The sequence below is a fragment of the Lolium rigidum genome, chromosome 6 (assembly GCF_022539505.1).
Source record: "Lolium rigidum isolate FL_2022 chromosome 6, APGP_CSIRO_Lrig_0.1, whole genome shotgun sequence".
Classification (NCBI taxonomy): domain Eukaryota; kingdom Viridiplantae; phylum Streptophyta; class Magnoliopsida; order Poales; family Poaceae; genus Lolium; species Lolium rigidum.
In genome coordinates this window covers 47839532-47857387 of record NC_061513.1, presented here as the reverse complement: position 1 = coordinate 47857387, position 17856 = coordinate 47839532, and the positions used below count along the sequence as shown (strand labels likewise).

The 17856-nt window shown below is 45.5% G+C and overlaps 3 protein-coding genes across 3 annotated transcripts; 1 reads left to right on the top strand and 2 right to left on the bottom strand.

The window, feature by feature from the left end:
- Nucleotides 1–90: 90 nt before the first annotated feature.
- Nucleotides 91–2090, bottom strand: LOC124666504 (rho GDP-dissociation inhibitor 1-like). The gene is made up of 5 exons (XM_047203855.1): nucleotides 1765–2090; nucleotides 1515–1581; nucleotides 1167–1385; nucleotides 491–615; nucleotides 91–328 (listed from the first exon to the last, which is right to left on the bottom strand). The coding sequence occupies exons 1-5, from the start codon at nucleotides 1906–1908 to the stop codon at nucleotides 248–250; spliced, it is 636 nt and encodes a 211-aa protein (XP_047059811.1). The 5' UTR covers nucleotides 1909–2090; the 3' UTR covers nucleotides 91–247.
- A 316-nt stretch (nucleotides 2091–2406) lies between these two features.
- Nucleotides 2407–4723, top strand: LOC124667859 (pentatricopeptide repeat-containing protein At1g05600-like). Its single transcript, XM_047205094.1, has one exon. It carries the CDS (start codon nucleotides 2407–2409, stop codon nucleotides 3877–3879), a length of 1473 nt encoding a protein of 490 aa, XP_047061050.1. The 3' UTR covers nucleotides 3880–4723.
- A 7481-nt stretch (nucleotides 4724–12204) lies between these two features.
- On the bottom strand, nucleotides 12205–13907 carry LOC124668561. Its single transcript, XM_047205677.1, has 4 exons — nucleotides 13809–13907; nucleotides 13137–13328; nucleotides 12789–12995; nucleotides 12205–12402 (listed from the first exon to the last, which is right to left on the bottom strand). The coding sequence occupies exons 1-4, from the start codon at nucleotides 13812–13814 to the stop codon at nucleotides 12346–12348; spliced, it is 462 nt and encodes a 153-aa protein (XP_047061633.1). The 5' UTR covers nucleotides 13815–13907; the 3' UTR covers nucleotides 12205–12345.
- Between the last annotated feature and the right edge of the window lie 3949 nt (nucleotides 13908–17856).

Sequence of the window (17856 nt, the reverse complement as noted above, 5' to 3'; positions counted from 1 at the left end):
AAGTCGGTCGGGTACATAAATATCAAAGTATCTCCATGGAGAGCCGATTATATATAACAAGTTTTGAATGAACATTATGCGTAAAGAACGGGAAAAAAGAGAGTGGAATTAATTAAGCTCGAAGGAAATTCGAAAAAGGTGGTTAACGACGACGATGGTGCAGGAATAATTGTTTCTAGAAGTGACAGCGCAATCTGCCTTTGGCTTAGCTATGAGCTAACATGCATGGTGGTGCCTTGTTTCCACATCATTGGAAGGTTGGCCAGTCCTTCCTAATCTCAAAGTAGTAACTCATCTCCAAGTAGACCTTGCCATCATCATCAACAAACTGAAAAAAAGAAGAAAAAAAAAGCATCAATTGTGAAATGTGATTGCCAGATCAAATTTCATTTTATCTTCAGTTTATCACAAACAGAAGAAGTTATACATCAGGTGGCGAAGTGATTCGTATAGAAAAATTGGAGTTAAACTTGATAAGTGTGTGCATTACCTTTAATTTAGCAGAATAGGAGCCTCTTGCAAACATGCCAGCAGGGGTGGTTTCTTCTTCACCCGCATATGTGTAAGGTTCTGCCTGGGGACTGAATGTCCCCAGCATCATCTTCTGGTTCTCCACTGCAACAATTGACTACTTCAAACAGGATACTTGTACAAACAAAAAAACTATGCATAGAAATTAAGCCTGTCCATGTGCCACATGACCCTGATCATTTTTGCGGTTTAAGCACTAAACATCAAATAGACTGCACATATACAATCAACCAAGAATTTTTATCAGCATTTTCTTTGTGTGGTAATAATAAATCCAGTTATGTATAGAACAATGGGGGATAACTGTGGCAATTACATTATCATGTATAGATTTTTTCAGATGCAGGGGGCAAACTAGTCTTTGAACATGTAGTCAAATTAATATACTCCTTCAGTAAAATGATCCATTATAATGCCATCCCCTGGCGCTATCTACAACGTCGTGTATAGCTGGTAAGCTCCATCGACAGTCCATTACTAAAAATTCTGAAGGAAATTTAACGGATCATTGTATTCCATCTACAAAACTTGACGAAGAATACTACTAGATCTGATAAGATTCTTGCAAGCAAACAAAACAAAAATGGAGAGGAGTGATGATGCATGTTGGTGTGTGCGTGTGTATGTGGTGTCACCTCTTACTCCAGTCTTCCAGACGGTGTTGGTGTACTTGAGCCCAGACACAATGTTGTTGGAGACGATGAATTCGAAGCGGAAGCTGTAGGTGCTGCCGTCCTTGAGGGCGAATGCGTAGCCCTTGTCATCAGCGACGAAGGGGATGGGCAGGACCAGGTCGGGCCGATCGGGCGACAGGATGGTGAGGTTCAGCACCTTCACCTCCGGCTCCGCAGTCTCTGCATGCATGCGTCCATGAAGAGTTCAGAGCCGATCAAATAATTTAGAAGATTTCGTTGGATGATTCCCGATAGGAAGTAGAGATCGGGTGGGCAGGTGAGGAGGAGGATGGATGGTGTGATGTTAACCTCCAAGGTTCTGTGTGTCAACCTGCCCCAGGAGTTGCTCCTTCCACCTCCTCAGGCTCTCATCATCCTGCATTGATCAGCCGAGAGAAGAGAATGAATTCGGTATGATGGCTGATTAGTGCCAGACAGATTAGATTTCAGTTTCATTTGGTGGTACTGTATCAGTCAGCATTAAAGTTTCCCAGAAATTAATGGAATGAAACGAAGAATTAATTAATGGTTAATTAGTGAATGTTTGATTGGCAGTTACCTTGTCGAGCTCGAGCTGCTCCTTGAGGGGCACCTGGGGTCCGAGCAGTACGGCGCGCTTGGCCTCCTCGTCCTCCTCCTCCTCCTCGGGCACGTCGGGGTTGCCGCCGGTGTGCTCCTTCTCCTTCTCCTTGTGGTCGTCCATGGCCGGCGGCAAGGCAGAGGCCACGGCGCTCGCAAAGCACCGCACACGTCTCCCGCGCGAGGCTAGCTCCTCCTCCTGCTGCTGTCTCTGGCACGGGAAGGCAAGGTAAGGGAGGAGAAGGGTGGGTAGTTAACGGCGGCGATCGGAGGAGCGGGAAGAAGCGGGCGCCCTGCGCTGCGCTCTCTATCTTTTATCTTTCCGCCTCCCCGGCCTATTACTATTTTAACAGCCGCGGCGGAATGGGTGGTGACGTCAAGGTTCCGGAGACGAACGCGCGGCGCCAGCCATTTCCAAACCTGCCGTGCGCTCATCGCGGATCCGCATGCGCACTCTCCTGGGCCGCCCGCGGCCCACGGACGACCAGGCACCACGCACGCACGTTACTGGGCCACAATGGCTGAGCTTTGGTCGGGCTGGGCCGGGCCGACTTACTAGGGGTTGGTAGGAAAACTACTGCAGCCTGTGATTGTATGTCACTGACTCACCGTGTCCGCAGCAATGGCGCGCGGCACGCCGGTGCGGTGGCCGCGGGTGCTGGCGCCGGCGCACCTGGCCGGAGCCATCCGCCGGCAGAAGAACCCGCGCGAGGCCGTGCACCTGTACGACTCCGCGCCGCGCTGGTACCCGCGCTCCTCCTACCGCCACAGCGACGCCGTCCACGCCTCCCTCCTCGCCGCGGCCTCCTCCTCCCCCACGCTCCTCCCCTCCCTCCTCCGCCGCGTCCTGCGCCGCTCCCCCTCCGCCGACGCCCTCCTCGCATCCTCCATCCCACACCTCCCACCCCCAACCGCACTCTCCCTATTCCGCTCCTCGCTCCCCGCCTCCCCCGCCCCGTCCTGGTCCCGCTCCTTCTCCGCCACCCTCCGCCACCTCCTCTCCCGCGGCCTCCTCCCCGAGGCCGCCACGTTCCTCCAAGACTTCCAGTGCCGCCCTGAGGTCTCCATATCGTCTGAAGACCTCACCACGCTCATCTCAGAGCTCTGCTGTGTCAACCGCCCCGACCTCGCGCTGCAGGTGCTCGAGGAAATGCCGAACCAGTGTCTCGCGCCAGAGAGAGGCGCCTACCGCGCGATCGTCCCCGCGCTCTGCGACGCCGGCATGCTCGACGAGGCCACGCACGTCGTCTACTCCATGCTGTGGCGCGTGTCGCAGCGGGGCTGCGACGGGGACGTCGTGGTGTACCGGGCGTTGCTGGTCGCGCTCTGCGCGGCTGGCCGGGGCGAGCTGGCGGAGCAGGTGCTGGATAAGGTTATCAGGAAGGGGCTGAGGACCCCAGGTAGCAGGCGCTCTCTCCGTGTGCCGATGCTTGCTGTGCTCAACATCGAGGATGCCCGGGAAGCCATTGACCGGGCGCTGGTCGTACGAGGCGGACGCACTGTTTCGAGCTTTGAATCTTTGATCCTTGATTTGTATGACGAGGGACGGTTGAATGAGGCGGGCAATTTGTTTCGGGACATGGGCAAGAAGGGGTTCAGGCCGACGATATGCATGTATGAAGCCAAGATCACTGCCTTATGCAGGGAACAGAGGGTAGATGATGCAATCAAGGTGTTGGAGGAGGAGTTGGCCAACAATGGCCTCGTTCCCACTGTGACTACATATAACTTGTTAATCAAGGGTCTCTGTGATAGTGTGCAATCTGCAAAGGCTCTCGGATACCTTAAAAGGATGGATAAGCAGCTTGGGTGTGTTGCTGGAAAGGAGACTTTCTCTATCTTGGTCAGGGGCTTGTGTTCACAAAGCCGGTTTGTCGAGGCGGCAAGGGTTATGGAGAGGATGGTGAAGAGCCGCCATCGTCCTGACAGAAGCGAATTCGGCAATGTTATTGAAGGTTTATGTTCTGTTGGCAGAACATATGATGCACTGCTGTGGCTGGAGGAGATGATTGACCATGGAGAAACACCTGATGTCCATGTTTGGTCGTGTTTGGTTTCATCAGCTTTAGGAGTAGCAGAAACAGCTACTATGTGAGAATTAGGATTGGCACAACATTATTCTTGAAGCACACTGAAGACAAAAACAAAAGAATTGGCTGTGATGTGTTTAACGCAGAAGGAAAAAAAAGAAACAGTATTGGACCTGTGGAGATTAGCCTGAACTGCTTGCCAGTTTTTATGAGTACGAAGAGGAGGGGAATCGAGCTTGCTAGGTCGTGCCCACTAGCATGAGGAGGTTCAAAGAGTGCTGCTTATTTTTCTGTTTTCACCTGATACATGTTTGATGAACTGTGGAGCTGCCATCACATTGAAACCGTGCTGCTGTTCTGGATGTAGTGGTAGCAGGTTGGAACCATGTTGGTGGCGCTGATGGAAAAAGAAGATCAGACAGAGATGTATCTTTATCTATGCACCGCCACATGTCCGAGTTTGGATCCACGAAGGAGCAACAACCTTCCTCACAGATAACAATTCTGCCTTCTGATGACATGGCTGCCATTGCCAAAATGTTCTTGAGAGTCAGCTTTTGATCAAGGTACTGGCCTACTGGAAAGGGTGGCTGGGTTTTTTATGGCATTGCTGTGGACTATTGGCAGCCGCGCTGCTCCTTCTTCTATCGCTGAAACATGCATTCGGTGTACATAGGCTGAGGCCTTTCTCTGCAAATGGATTCAGTCACTTGTCATGCAATTCTCATGATAAATCTGATGCTGGATGTTTGGTTCATTTTACAGTTTAAGCTGGAGCATGTGCCGAGGAGATAGTGTCGCCCTATGTCGGGCGAACCATGTTGTCAATGTAGGGCTGGATGCTGTCATGTAGACAGACCAAGTCCCAAACTTTGTTTCGGGTGTATCTTGGTTTTTTTTAGCAAGCTTAATAAAGGAACAGTTCCGGTCAGTCACATTTTCCCGTTTAATATTTTGTGCAACGGCAGAATAATTTCCTGACATGGAATTTGTAGAAAATAGTACCTACAAACTAACAATAGCACAAACCACTTTGGTGGCAAACTGCTGTTGATTTTAATCCCTGTTGCTGATTTTTACAGTTGGATAGCTTCGTTTTTTTAGATTAACTTGGCATTCTGATGTACCAGAAGTCCATAGAAATTGACTCTGTTTTAGGAACAAGATATAAAAAAGAACAGCCAAAAAATAAAAGAGTTGGCAAAACAATCTGACTATATTTATACCCTGTTGCTTTAGAAAATTGCCAAGATAATGTCCAGGCATGGGTACAAATTGTCTTGGCCACCAAACTCTAGTACTATTCAAGCATACTAACAAATTGCCGGACTTTTTCCAGTGTAAAATTGCTGGATAAATCCAAACTACAATATAGCCTGATCTTTCCTGGGAATGTCATCCAAGCTAGCAGAGGTATACAAAATTGCTGGATCTTCTCCAAGCTGAGCTGCTGGCGACATTGCCGGTTGATCTGCAAACACAAACGACTCTCCTAATAGGTAGCCCATGTTCCCTAGCTCGTCGGCCGGGAAAATTGCTTGGGAACTGTGGGCGGCGGGGTGGCAAACATCGGATCATCCGGCGGCCGTCCAATATCCAAAATTGCCGGACTGATCACAATGTTGCTCAACTGACTCGGACTGACTACGAATCTAGTAGATACTATGTGGAAGTATAGGGTTTTAGCACCAGATCGGAGCTAATCGTCGCTGCCGTAGCCGAACAGGTCGTTGCTTGAAGAATTCTGGCTGGCGCCGGAGTATTGCAGGTTGTTTGAGGAGCCCCGTGTCTCATAGCCGCCCAATTGGTAGTTCATGCCGTTGCCACCGCCGCCAATGCTGAGGAACTCCGCCGGTGCGTCGGGGAAGTTGTTGTCGCCGGGGAACTGATCGGGGTACTGGGCTCGTGGTGGGTTGCCGCTGGTGTGCATGTAAGGGTACACGGCCAAGGCGTTGTTGGACTCGGCGGGGCTCCATGTGGTGGCCAGATCGTGCACGGCGCCATTGTTGAAGTTGCCGTTGCTCGGCGGCTGCATCCAGGAGCTGCTCGTGCCCACGTGGCTGCTGCTGCTGCCGCCGTCGTGCTGGAAGGCGCCGTTCCATGGCAGTCCGATGGCATTGTGCGGCTGGAAGTAGGCGGGCGGTGCGGGCCGCGCGTGGTAGTTGCCGCCGCCATAGCTCGGCATCGGCTGCTGGTAGCCGCCCAGGTGCACGGCGCCGTTGCCGACAGTGTATTGGGGCTGGGGGTCGTACGCAAGCTGCATCATCATGTTCGTGCCGCCGTAGTAGTTCTCACGCGGGATCATACCGCCGCCGCTCTGCGCCTGCAAACCTGGCCAAATCGTCGGCTGATCGAGGAGGCCGTGGTGGGCTTGGCCCTGCTGCGTCGGGTAGAAGCAGCCCTCGTCGCTCTCGGACCCTCCTGCGGCAACCGGCCCGGAATCCCCGCACTGCACCACGACCGCGTCGTCATCGGCCGGCAGCCCCAGCTCCCTCCGCCTCTCCGCGGTGGCGGCCAGCGCAGCGTCGACGGAGCCGAGCAGCCCCTGCAGCTCCTCCAGCGTCATCCGGCTCATCTCCTCGTGCGGCGGCGCGAGGTCTCTGGGCCCGGCCTGACGCACCCTGGCGAGCTTGGCCTGCTCCTTCCGCAGGAGGTCCGCGAGGTACCGGACGTGCGTGTGCTCCGCGCGCTTCGCGTCCGGCAGCGTGCGGTAGCTGTCGAGGACGCCCGGCTGCGTCTCCAGCACCGCCGGCGCGCCGCCGCCGTTCAGATCGGCGCAGACGACCGCGACGCGGACCCCGCAGACCGCGGCGAGCTCCCGCGCCTTGCCGAGCCTCGTCGTACCATCCTCGGAACCCAGGAGCCCCTCCCTACGGTTCGCGAAAGCCTGGCGGCGCCGACCGCCGTTGTCGATGAAGCCGGCCGGGGTCTTGCCTCGCCCCATGGCTGCGCTCCGGTCCGGTGGCTGAAGACCTAGGGCGACGGCGGCGGGTCGGTTCGGTAGTTGGGTGGCTACTGTAGCCGACCGGACGGCCTGCCGTTATATAGGCGGCCACCGGTGGCGGACTCGATCGCGCAGCTAGGCTAGGCCCTTACCATACATAGCTAATCGATAATTAGCCGTGCTAATTGGGTGTTACTTCGAACAGAATGCTTGTGCTGCCGAGTGCAAATTAGCATATCCAGGTTTTTTACATACTAGTTAATCATATCCCGTGATTAATTGCGGTAATAAATGGGGGCCGTGCAGATTTGATCCGTAGGCAACCCGGATCCTTGGCAATTAAGACTAGATCTCCCCTTTCCTTTCTTTCTCTCTTTCTTTCATGGAAAGTTTTTCTGATTTGTGGTACTGCAAGGAAAGTTTCTATGAGTATCATTTATACGTGCAGAAGAAGGAGCCAAGGCTAGCAGCAATCCGTTTCCGTTACATAACACCAAACTCATATCGATTTGTAGCAGCATACACAATCACAATTTTTTACATATACATATACAATCACAATTTGTTACACCAAACTCCGGATAATTTCCGCTCCAAATTCGTATCCTCGTACATTTTTTAGGATATGATATGCACTTTTAGAAATTCTCCAGATATGGATGCGGATATGGATATTAGTCAAGAGGATATTCGGAGGATACGGTAGCGGATATGGTGTTGTTAATATCAGACGGATATGTATTATCCAGCATTTGTGGCGGATTATTCGAGGTTTTGAAAGAGGATAATCCGATAAAATATTACCAACCCAAAATATCCACACAACATAAGTTAGTACATCGACTCAGACTATGTATGCTACTAGCACGCTACTTTCTATGTTGTATGAACAAGTATGCAAGTTTGGCTATAGTCAATTGTTACATGTTTTGTGCTCACACTTTTTACATAAAAGAAATGTACTTCTCATTTTATTTGTATGTTTGCTCAAATATCGTCTACCAAACCGATCCTGCTCCATATCTGTAATTCGATATAATCCGCATTCGAATCCGCATCCGATCGTTATCCGCTCCGATCCGAATCCGCTACAAAAATGTGATAAAGGATATGGAAATAGCATTATCCGATCCAATCCGTTTACATCCCTACCCTAGAGGCGGCGGCTAGGGTTTCCTCTCGGTAGCCCGCAGGAGCGGCTTCAGAGGAAGAGAAGTTCCTGACTCGCTCCTTCCCTTTTAACCTATCTTCGCCATGACCATTTTCAGTTTCCTATTTTCGGCTATTGTCCATTGGTACCTTTTCTTCACAATTTAGGCCCTATTGGAACCACATTGGTAAGCATCAGATAGTATAGATCTAAACCATTATTTAGAGTGAATTCCACTTTTACCCTGTAGTTATGCATTTGTGACACTAATTACCATGCCGAGTGAAAATTCGTGTAGATTGCCCACTTTAAAAGCATCGAATCCTTATTTTCCGATGTGTGTCTATTGGGCAAGGTGTTAGGTGATAACCGAGTTTCAAAATTATCAAGACCATGGTGAGGAATGGAACATATGGGTTAAAGAAGGTTAGGCATAATCGTCCATGAAGCACTCCGAAATTTACATATTTTGTCGCTCCATATGGACGTATCATGCCTATCCTATTTAAAACCAAACTTAGATCGATCTGTAGCAGAAGTAGATGATGTACATACACAATCCCAATTTTTTACATATAACTTTGGACATACACAATCACAATTTTTTACACCAAACTCCGGGGGTGGATGCCCTAGAGGCGGTGGCTAGGGTTTCCACCGGACGCCCGCAGGAGCTGCTCGGCTCATTAGGAAGAGAAGTTCCCAAACTCGCTCCTTCTCTTTTAACCTATTTTCGCCATGACCATTTCATTTTTATTATTTTCTTATATTATCCATTGGTATATTTTTTTACAATTTAGGCGTTACCGGAACCACATTGGTAAGCAACGGATGGTATAGAACTAAACCATAAATTCTATCATATTTTTGCACGATAAACAGAATTTTCGACATACTATATCATTCTTAATTATAACAACAATAAAATGGTTGATTAATAAGGGTATGTACAATTTTATAATGTCAACATCAGACAATGAGGACGGCATTAAAATTACATTTGCAGGATTTACCAAGAATGCTCTAGGTTACATAGCTATATTTGCTTACGTCTTGCTTGTTTTTAGGGGATACTTTTTCGCTAAACACATCATAATGTTGATGTGTATAAATGATCTTAGTTCTCAAACTTATGTGCACTCTGCAGTCCTCAACTAGCGTTTTTTTTTTACCCTAGGGGTTGGTTCATTTTCAATTAATTGAGAAAATTGTTACATTACTTGTCGAGTCTTAAATTATATTTAGCTTAACTTACAGACCAACAAACATTTTTCACCCGTTCACTTATGTAACAAATTATGATTGTTTGGGTTTTCCCTTATCATGCACAATTTATATAGATGGTGGTATCAATAGATTGGAAGCTAAATATATCCATTACTTACAATGTGGTCCTTTTAGTGAAATGTATGTATGTTTAGTATTAACATATGACCTATACTAGTTATTCTTTTCTTGTACAATACATATATTTTGTTTACATACTCATTCTCACGTTTTTTTGCTCAATCTCTTCTTTTATTGTTCATTTTCTTTCATCTAATCATTTTGTCTATCTAACATCATTAGAAACAAAGCAAAACATAGTTGGATAACGTCCATCTTTGGATGTTGATGCCAGAGAGTTCTCTCTTCTATTATCTACATGCCAGAGTCATAAGTTTAACTAAGTATCATGCTATGCATAATTTAACATGGATAGTTGTCTTTGTACAATAACCAAAAGAGACCATACTGTTTTTGGTAGAGTATGCAAGAATGATACACTAAATATTTAATGTGTTCCAGGGAAACGTTGTTGAAAAATCTTTTGGCTTACGACAAATAACAAGAAACAAGGTGTGGAGGGTTGGGTTGCTCCTCGGGCTCGCCTTCTAGGTTTCTAGAACCCTCAATATTCTGGGGGCATGTTTGATTGGTTCCATCGCAATGGAGAGTAAGGTTTGAATATGTGTTGTGACATGCGTATGGTTGGTTCCTCCCGTTGTATGGATATGTAGCTTTTTGTTTTCTTGTGAGAGAGCTGTTATTTTCTTTTGAAGTTGCTCATACAAAGCTTATGTTTACGGAGAGGTATTTAGCCCTAGAGAATTGTAGTCTATGATACCTATTTACTAAATAAAATTCCGTTGATGTAAAAAAAAGTGCACTTCATAATCTTCATTCTCAAGATTCAATACCCTTTACTGGCTTAAATGTTATGCTGGCAGATGGCTTATTTATGTCCCTCTTTTCTCATGTGAGATGAACTACAAGTTGCGACTCAATGGGTGTTAGTAATTTTATTTTTAAATGCCGTGCAACCGAACACGCCATCAATATTAGTGCATTGTATAGTTTCCTGCCACAGATGGATCATCACTACTCCCTCCGTTCACAATTACATTTTGGGTTTAGTCAAAGTCAAACTTTATAAAGTTTGACTAAATGTTTAAGAAAAAAATCAACAATTACAATGCAAAATCTATTGTGTTACGGTTGTTATAAATTATCATACCTTCATATTATATGCATTTGTTTTTTTTTTCGAAATGGGGGAAAAATCACCCCAGCTTCTACAGCTAAAGGATGCACGGCTTTTTTTATTAGATTATTCACAAAACCTTACAAGAACAAAACAAAAGATCTACAGTGGGATGAAAGGGGTGACAAACCGCCCAATAGGAGGTGAGAAGCACATCCAGTCAAGCAGACTCTCAGCGCACGCCAACGCACACGCCACAGAAGTTGCTACCGTCGTCTTCCTCGACTCCACCTTCAAGAGAGATCATCGCATTAACCATGCAAGACCTACCGTCGATGCCACCATGACGCCAGACGGCTCCACCATCCTGCACGCATACATCATCCCGCATCCGTCGTCGATACCCTGCAGCACCATGCCATCGAGACTCAGCGCCAACAATGTGGTAGATGAATACCACTCCACCAACATCCGCCAACATCCAGTAGTTGCTCCAAAAACGATTCCTTAAGAGGTAGAACGACGCATGTAGCACCGCCATCGTCCGATCCGGGAGTCCCAGATCTAGGGTTTCCCCCGGAGCAGCACGAGTGGGTAGATGCAGGTTGCGACGGCGATGCCTTCAAGAAGGTAACGACGCGTAACGTCGCCATCGCCCGCCATGACCAGGGTCGGAGCATGATTTTCACCGGCAGCCGCACATCTCCAACTCGCCGAGTGGAGTGACGAGACAAGCAAAGATGATGCCTTCGACAAGGTAACGACACCAAGCGACGCCGCCATCGTCCGCCAAGCCCGAGAGCGAAGCACGGTTTTCACAGGCTGCCCCGTCACCCTAAACTCGTTGTCGACTGGATCTTCACCGCCAGAGATCTGTGTGGGATCCCAAGATGCCCCACCCCAGATCCCAACGAGGCCGTCCACCTCCGGGGAGGAGGTCGCCGCCGCCGCCCCGGCTCCCATGTGATGCGGACGGAGCATCCCGTCGCGCGGAGGAGAAGGCGCAGCAGCCGGCCGCCTCCAGGCCCCAAGGGCCAATATCCGGCCACGCCACCACCGCCACCGCCTCGCCTTCCGACCACCGACGCCACGCACCACCACCACCACAAGAGAGATCAGGAGCGCCGCCCCCACCCCCCATGATCGCGACCATCTGAAACCCTCACCGCCGCCATGACACGCGGGCTTTGCCCGGCGGCGGCGAGGGGAGGGAGGGGCTGGAGGGGCCGGTAAGGAGGGGCTCCCCGGAGTGGCGCGGCGCCGCAGCAAGGGGAGCGACTTCTTCTTTAGTGCATTTGGTTTTATGATTGTTGATATTTTCTCCCACAGATTTGGTTAAGTTTTATAAAATTTGACGCTGACTTAAGCCAAAACATAGGTTAAACAAAAGCGGAGGGAGTATAATCATCGGTACAGTGAAACGCGCCAATCCCAAGCGCTCTAATTTATTAGGGCCTCCTTGATTCAAAGGGTTTCTAAAATAGTTTTGTAAGATTTTTATATGTAGGATATTTTTCCCCTATAAAAACCATTTGATTGAAAGGATTGAACTTTCTAAATTTTCTATGGATTACTTTCCTATACTACAATTCCATGTGAATTCTAGTAAGAGGTTAGACCTCTTGGAGAATTTCCTATGTATCTTTGACAATCTCTATAGAACTTTCCCGCCCTCTGATGCAACCAAACGACTTCTGCAACAAATTATTGATTTTTTATTTCTTTGGAATTTCACATGTTATGACACGTTGTTCTTGCGTTTTCTGATTCATGTGCTTTTAATATCCTTTAAATCAAACAAGCCCTTATTATATTTATTTATATGTGGAGAAAAAGAAGCCAAAGCAGCAATCGGTTTCCATTACTTCCATATATTGTAGCAGTAGTAGACGATGTACATACACGAATCACACGACTCAGATCGATCTTGATTTCCTAACAACAAACTCTGGATGAAACAAGTCCCGGTATCCTCAGGCGATGCAGTTGAGGCCCAGGCAGCCTCCCAGCAAGTTCCTCAGCAGCTTCTTCTGCAACACGAACACAAGATAGAGCACAATTAGGATCTCGCTGACACCAATCCAACCATAGGTTAATTAACCACACTTTTGTTTTTTGCCAAAGTGGAGCCATGAATTAATCTTTATCCAAGGAAAGCAAGAAAAGACATTTGTAAAAAGTTGAGATTATCTTTTTCTGGAAAGGAAAAGGCCGGAAGTTCAGATTATCTTATCCCCCTCCAAGCAAAAGGTTTGCGTCAATGACGTGACAGGGAACTAGCAAAAGTAAATCAATATGTTTTGCTTTGACATCCAAAGTAAATCCACTTGGTTTGGTTACACATGCGCCTAGCAAACGTAGACAACAACAGAATCCATCCACAAATCACGGAAAAGATCAGATTGTAGGTACTTGCCTTCTGCACCTTGCAGATCACGTTGGGCGAGATCTTGTACAGGTCCTCGTCCACCGCTGCCGCCGCCGCCGACTTGGGCTTCCTCCTCTGCTGCTCCTTCCCTTGCTGCTGCTGCTGCTGCTTCTTGCTAACCTTCTTCCTCCTCGCAGGCACAGGAGCAGCACCCTCCTTGGCTTTCTCCTCCCCCTTCTTCACTCGAACAACGCACTGCATTTTCAGTCAAGCATACACAAAGTAGACCGTCAGCTAAACGTTGGTGATAAAAAACCTGATCTGATCTGGAAGTAATGTTCATGAGATGGGAGGAGAGATACGAGTTGTGGTGGTGTAGTGTGTGATGACACTGACCTTCTTGTAGTTGTATGGGTTTGCGGCGAAGTGCGGCACCTTGAAGAGGTCGACGTCGTCCTCCCCTGCCTGCGCCGTGAAGAAGAAGGTGGCCGCCGGGTCGAAGTACTGCGCGACGGGCATGTCATCCCACAGGTGGTTCCAGTCGCCGAACGCCGGGATTTGGCGCCACTTGCCGTAGTCGTCTTGCGCCTGCCACACCAGAAATAGAAGAACCAACTTAACAACCGCATTTGTTATCTTCCTCAAAAAAAAGGGGAAAGAAAGCTGAATGCTTTGTTCAAACAGGAGAATCATGAACATTGAGAAGAAGCGTTCAGAAACAGAAGTACTACGAAGGATCTGTGCAAGTTGCGTTCTGAAACTTTGGTTTCGATGGAGAAGTAGAACTTGAGATGAACAGTGGTACTGCGATGTAGAACATGTACTTGTTGGAAAAAGGAAATAGGCTACTGCTCCTAGGGGCATAGTATGTTACTACAGTCGAAGAACAATGCAAAAGTTCGAACCGAAAACCCTCGGGGAGGAACTGCTAGAACATAGTGAGCCACACTATCCAGAGTCCAGACACATAGTGAGTACAAGAACTCTACAGAAGTTCACTCTGCCAGGTAAAACCAGACGGAAATAAACAGAAGGACGGAATGCATCGCCATGGCCGAGGGCTCTCACCTCCATCTCGCAGCTGAAGAAGAAGCAGATGCGCGGAGGAGAGGCAGCAGAGGAGAGGAGTGTAGCAGGAGCTGGTAACACGGCGGAGGAGCAGGAAGCAGGGGGTGTATACATAGCCATCCAAAAGCCTGGGGCGGGTAAATTAAAGCCGAGGGAATGTGGGGGCACGCACGTACTACTCCAGCCCTAGCCGACCCGCGGTACATAAACTTTACGAAAAGCCGGCGAGAAAGAAAGCGCGACCACCCCCAAAGCACAGCACAGAGACAGTGTTGCTATTGCCATTGCTGCTGAGGCAGGCAGGCAATGAGTGCTGTACTCACTGCCTGAGCTGATGCATCATGCTCGTTTGACTCATTACTCGGTAACACGCACGACACACACCGCCCTCGCTTTCCGAGCCTCTGTCCCTAGTGCTCGCACTCATCATGCTGTTCCTATCCGTGGCCCAGCTACAACTGTACTACTGGAGGTATCACCCTGGGTACAATATAAAAAAAAATGAATTAGTGCTAGGAGGAACTAGACACTAAATGATATAGTAGAAGCGGGACCTCTAGTCGTTAGGATGCGCCACTGCGACCCCAACCACTGGGCTATGCCCACGTCCTCACCCTGGGTACAATATAGATGTGCATATCTATTATATACTAAAAGTACGGTTAAGATTAAAAGATATTACGTAATATATGCGGCTCAAAAAATAATTACTGCTGACACGTACAAGAAAGTCAATAGGTTGAGTCCAATGAACCAGGTGGCCCCTAAAACTTAGCAAATCTAGACATGGAATGCTTAAAAAAAGTGAATCACATATTTTCACCAGTGGATCACGTGCTAGACATGGACTACTTATGCATGCTATAATGTCCTTTGTTGCCTCGAAATTGCATGGGTGAACCTGGGAGCAAGCGCACCCTATATGGAAAAAAAATATAATAATTCAGAAAAAGGTCAAAAAAATTCAAATATTTTTGGGAATCAAAGATGATCATGTATTGTACTCGTATACGAAAGATTCACCATGGAATAACTTCTCTTGTTTCCTGGGTGAAAAAAACAGACTTAAAGGTCCTATATTAAAGTACTATTCACGCTATATTCGTCATAGATTTGCTTTTTTTTGCCTGAAGTCAATGTGAAACATTTTTTGGCCAAACAAATTTATACGAGTACAATACTTGATTATCTTTGATTCCCAAAAGGATTCGATTTTTTTTGACTTTATTTGAAATTACTACATTTTTTAGAGTATATAGGGTGCGCCTGCACCCGAGAGCCAAAAGTCCGGGTCATTTGTTGCCTCCCATATATTACACAAGCACGTATATATATTTGGATTACTCTCATATGTACGGTTAATACAGGTGTAGTTTCCCCATGAAAAGGATTATTGCATATCCTATATATGTATACGAGCGGGTTCGTCTATATATGTATGCGTAGCTTATATATGTATATGTAGATTATTATACTATTATTTAGTTCCTCTGTTCATAAAAAGGTGTTAAATATTTATATAAATTTGAATGTATCTATATACTAAATTGTATCTGTATATATCTAAATTTAGATAAACTTGTGACATAATTTTATGGAGTGAGGCAGTTCTAAAAACAATATACGAGGGTTTGATAATCCAGATTTAAAAATATAAATAAAAACACATAAGCTCTCATAAAAAAAACTATAAATTTTCATTCAAATATTTCTAATTACTTTGCAAAATATAAAATATGTACACAAATTTTGAAAAAGGCTTTACGAGATATTTAGTGCAAGAGAAAGTTGTAACATTGAGTGAATCATAATAAAGTCCATGTTAAACACTACTTAAAATGGGGCGTGTAAAAGTGTTCTATTCAAATTTAACTAGCTCTGAAGGGTAATGTACGAAGCAAAAAATGTAAGAACTTTAATCATTTATTAACCTTTCAATACAAAGAAAATTCACTACCTTCTCGATGTAGTACGTGATACGGATCAAAAATAGCACACGGTACACAAACACGCATGCCCAACTATAACTGTTGTATAAGCGTGCATGAACGAATCTATAAAAAATTACCCAAATAAAAAGAATTGCTAAGTATATTGAAAATTATGAGATAAATAACAAGTTCTCAAAAAATAAACTATAAATTTACTTTTAAATATTTCTAATTATAGCGGAAAATATGAAAAGATATACACAATTTTAGAGAAAAATAAATTATAACTTCCCATTGAAGTCGGCACATCTATAAATCAAAAACTTTGTAAATAATAGCAGTAATGTATAATTCATTTCTTTACCAATTTCGGTGTTAATACATTCATCAATCACCAGCATTAGTTTTCTTACGTAACAACTTTACAATTAATGAAAAATATATATGAAAATATAAATACATATTACAAAAACTCGCAAAACTAGAAAGCGTCCTTTGATCGATCTAATGGTACATCTTTATAGCTGACTAATACGTAGGTCATCCTAAATAAATAAGTATCACATCCATAGGTACACATCATGTTAAATGTTAGCCTATATTAAACCATAATGCATGCAAAGGAAAATAATATGAAGCACAATGATATTGGTGAGGTAACATCAGTTTTACCTCTAGATATATATAGTATCACATACAAATGAGACATAAAACCATTAGTGTGATATTATTGAAATGGCACTGCAATGATTCAATACAGAGTAAAGACGATTAAAGATTATAGATGTTACATGCATATGTGATACTCCCTCCGTCCCAAAATGTAAGCTGTCTAAGATTTAGCTAAAAGTCAACATCTTTTAAGTTTTACCAAGTTTATACGAAAAACTATGAATGTCTACAATATCAAATGGATATTTTGAGAAACTATACTTTCTGGTGAATCTATAGATATTGATTTGGTACTGTGAAATGTTTATATTTTTACGTATAAATTTGGTCAAACGTAAAATATGTTGACTTTTCACTGAAGCTTAGACGCCTTACATTTTGGGATAGAGGGAGTATTTTATTTGAATAGTATGTTAGGTAGCTACAAAACCATACAATAACATACCACACTGTTACTAATATTGATATACATGACTATAAATAATTTTAAAGCATATACTTGCGAATTTAAGAGTAAGGATGGTGTCCTCGCATTACGAGGGCCACATTGCTAGTTTTTAGTAAAGTTAAGACATCTTTTTATGAATGGAGCGAGTATAAAAACTTGCAAAAATAGAACAACGCGGCACGGAAACTTGTCAACCCGATTCAAAATTCACAAACTGATTTTTTCTTTTATTCTTGTTTAGATAGTTGAATAAAAAGCGATCTTTCGGTTGTGATAATTTGTAATGTCAGCCATTTGGTGAACTGCATTGGCTCACTTGTATGGACAATATTTTTAGAGATTTGATTAGGTTTCCTTTGCTTTGCCAAGTCCTCTATTATGTCATGTCAATTGCGTAGTGTTAATCTCAGTCAAACATGGTGTACTTTTTTTTTATAAACGTGTGTTCCTTAATTTCCGTGCCAAATTATATGGCTTATATCTATGAACGGAGGGAAGGGAGTAGTAAACATGGCAAAACAAATCTCAAAGAGATGATTGTTGAATCTTACAATGCCGCCAATCAAATATCAAATATAGATTACAAGTAGATGGAGAGGTGATGAAGATGGTGAATGTGTTAATGAAGGGTTCAAGCCGACCGTGGTGGCTTCGAGGCTTCAGTGGAGATGAGATCTAATCTAGCAGAGGAATGGGGTTTTTCTCTCTATGTGTGTGTTAGTCAAATGTTTCGGGACCCTTCACGTTTTATATTGAGTTTGACGAGGTAGAGCCACCGCCATATGGCACAGTCATCCGGTATGGGCAGGGATGACTATACAATGGGTCGTTAAGTTCTTTGTTGATGAGCTCGCGGCGCTGGTTTACTTGGTGATGATTCTAGGCCGAGATTCTTCGTTAATTGCCCTTGATTGCCTCCTATTTGCATCCATTTCTGCACAAACCAACTAAAGTAGAAGATTGCACACCTAAACGTGAATTAACATTTATTAGTAGA

What these genes read in the sequence shown, in the direction of transcription:
- LOC124668561 (XM_047205677.1), bottom strand. An exon ending in ACCCATACAACTACAAGAAG is followed by an intron (nt 12,996 to 13,136) that starts GTCAGTGTCATC and finishes CTGAAAATGCAG; the next exon opens with TGCGTTGTTCGAGTGAAGAA. An exon ending in TGATCTGCAAGGTGCAGAAG is followed by an intron (nt 12,403 to 12,788) that starts GCAAGTACCTAC and finishes TTCGTGTTGCAG; the next exon opens with AAGAAGCTGCTGAGGAACTT.
- LOC124666504 (XM_047203855.1), bottom strand. Translation starts at nt 1,908, where the DNA reads ATGGACGACCACAAGGAGAAGGAGAAGGAGCACACCGGCGGCAACCCC. An exon ending in TGACACACAGAACCTTGGAG is followed by an intron (nt 1,386 to 1,514) that starts GTTAACATCACA and finishes GCATGCATGCAG; the next exon opens with AGACTGCGGAGCCGGAGGTG. An exon ending in CCTATTCTGCTAAATTAAAG is followed by an intron (nt 329 to 490) that starts GTAATGCACACA and finishes TCTTTTTTTCAG; the next exon opens with TTTGTTGATGATGATGGCAA.
- LOC124667859 (XM_047205094.1), top strand. Translation starts at nt 2,407, where the DNA reads ATGGCGCGCGGCACGCCGGTGCGGTGGCCGCGGGTGCTGGCGCCGGCG.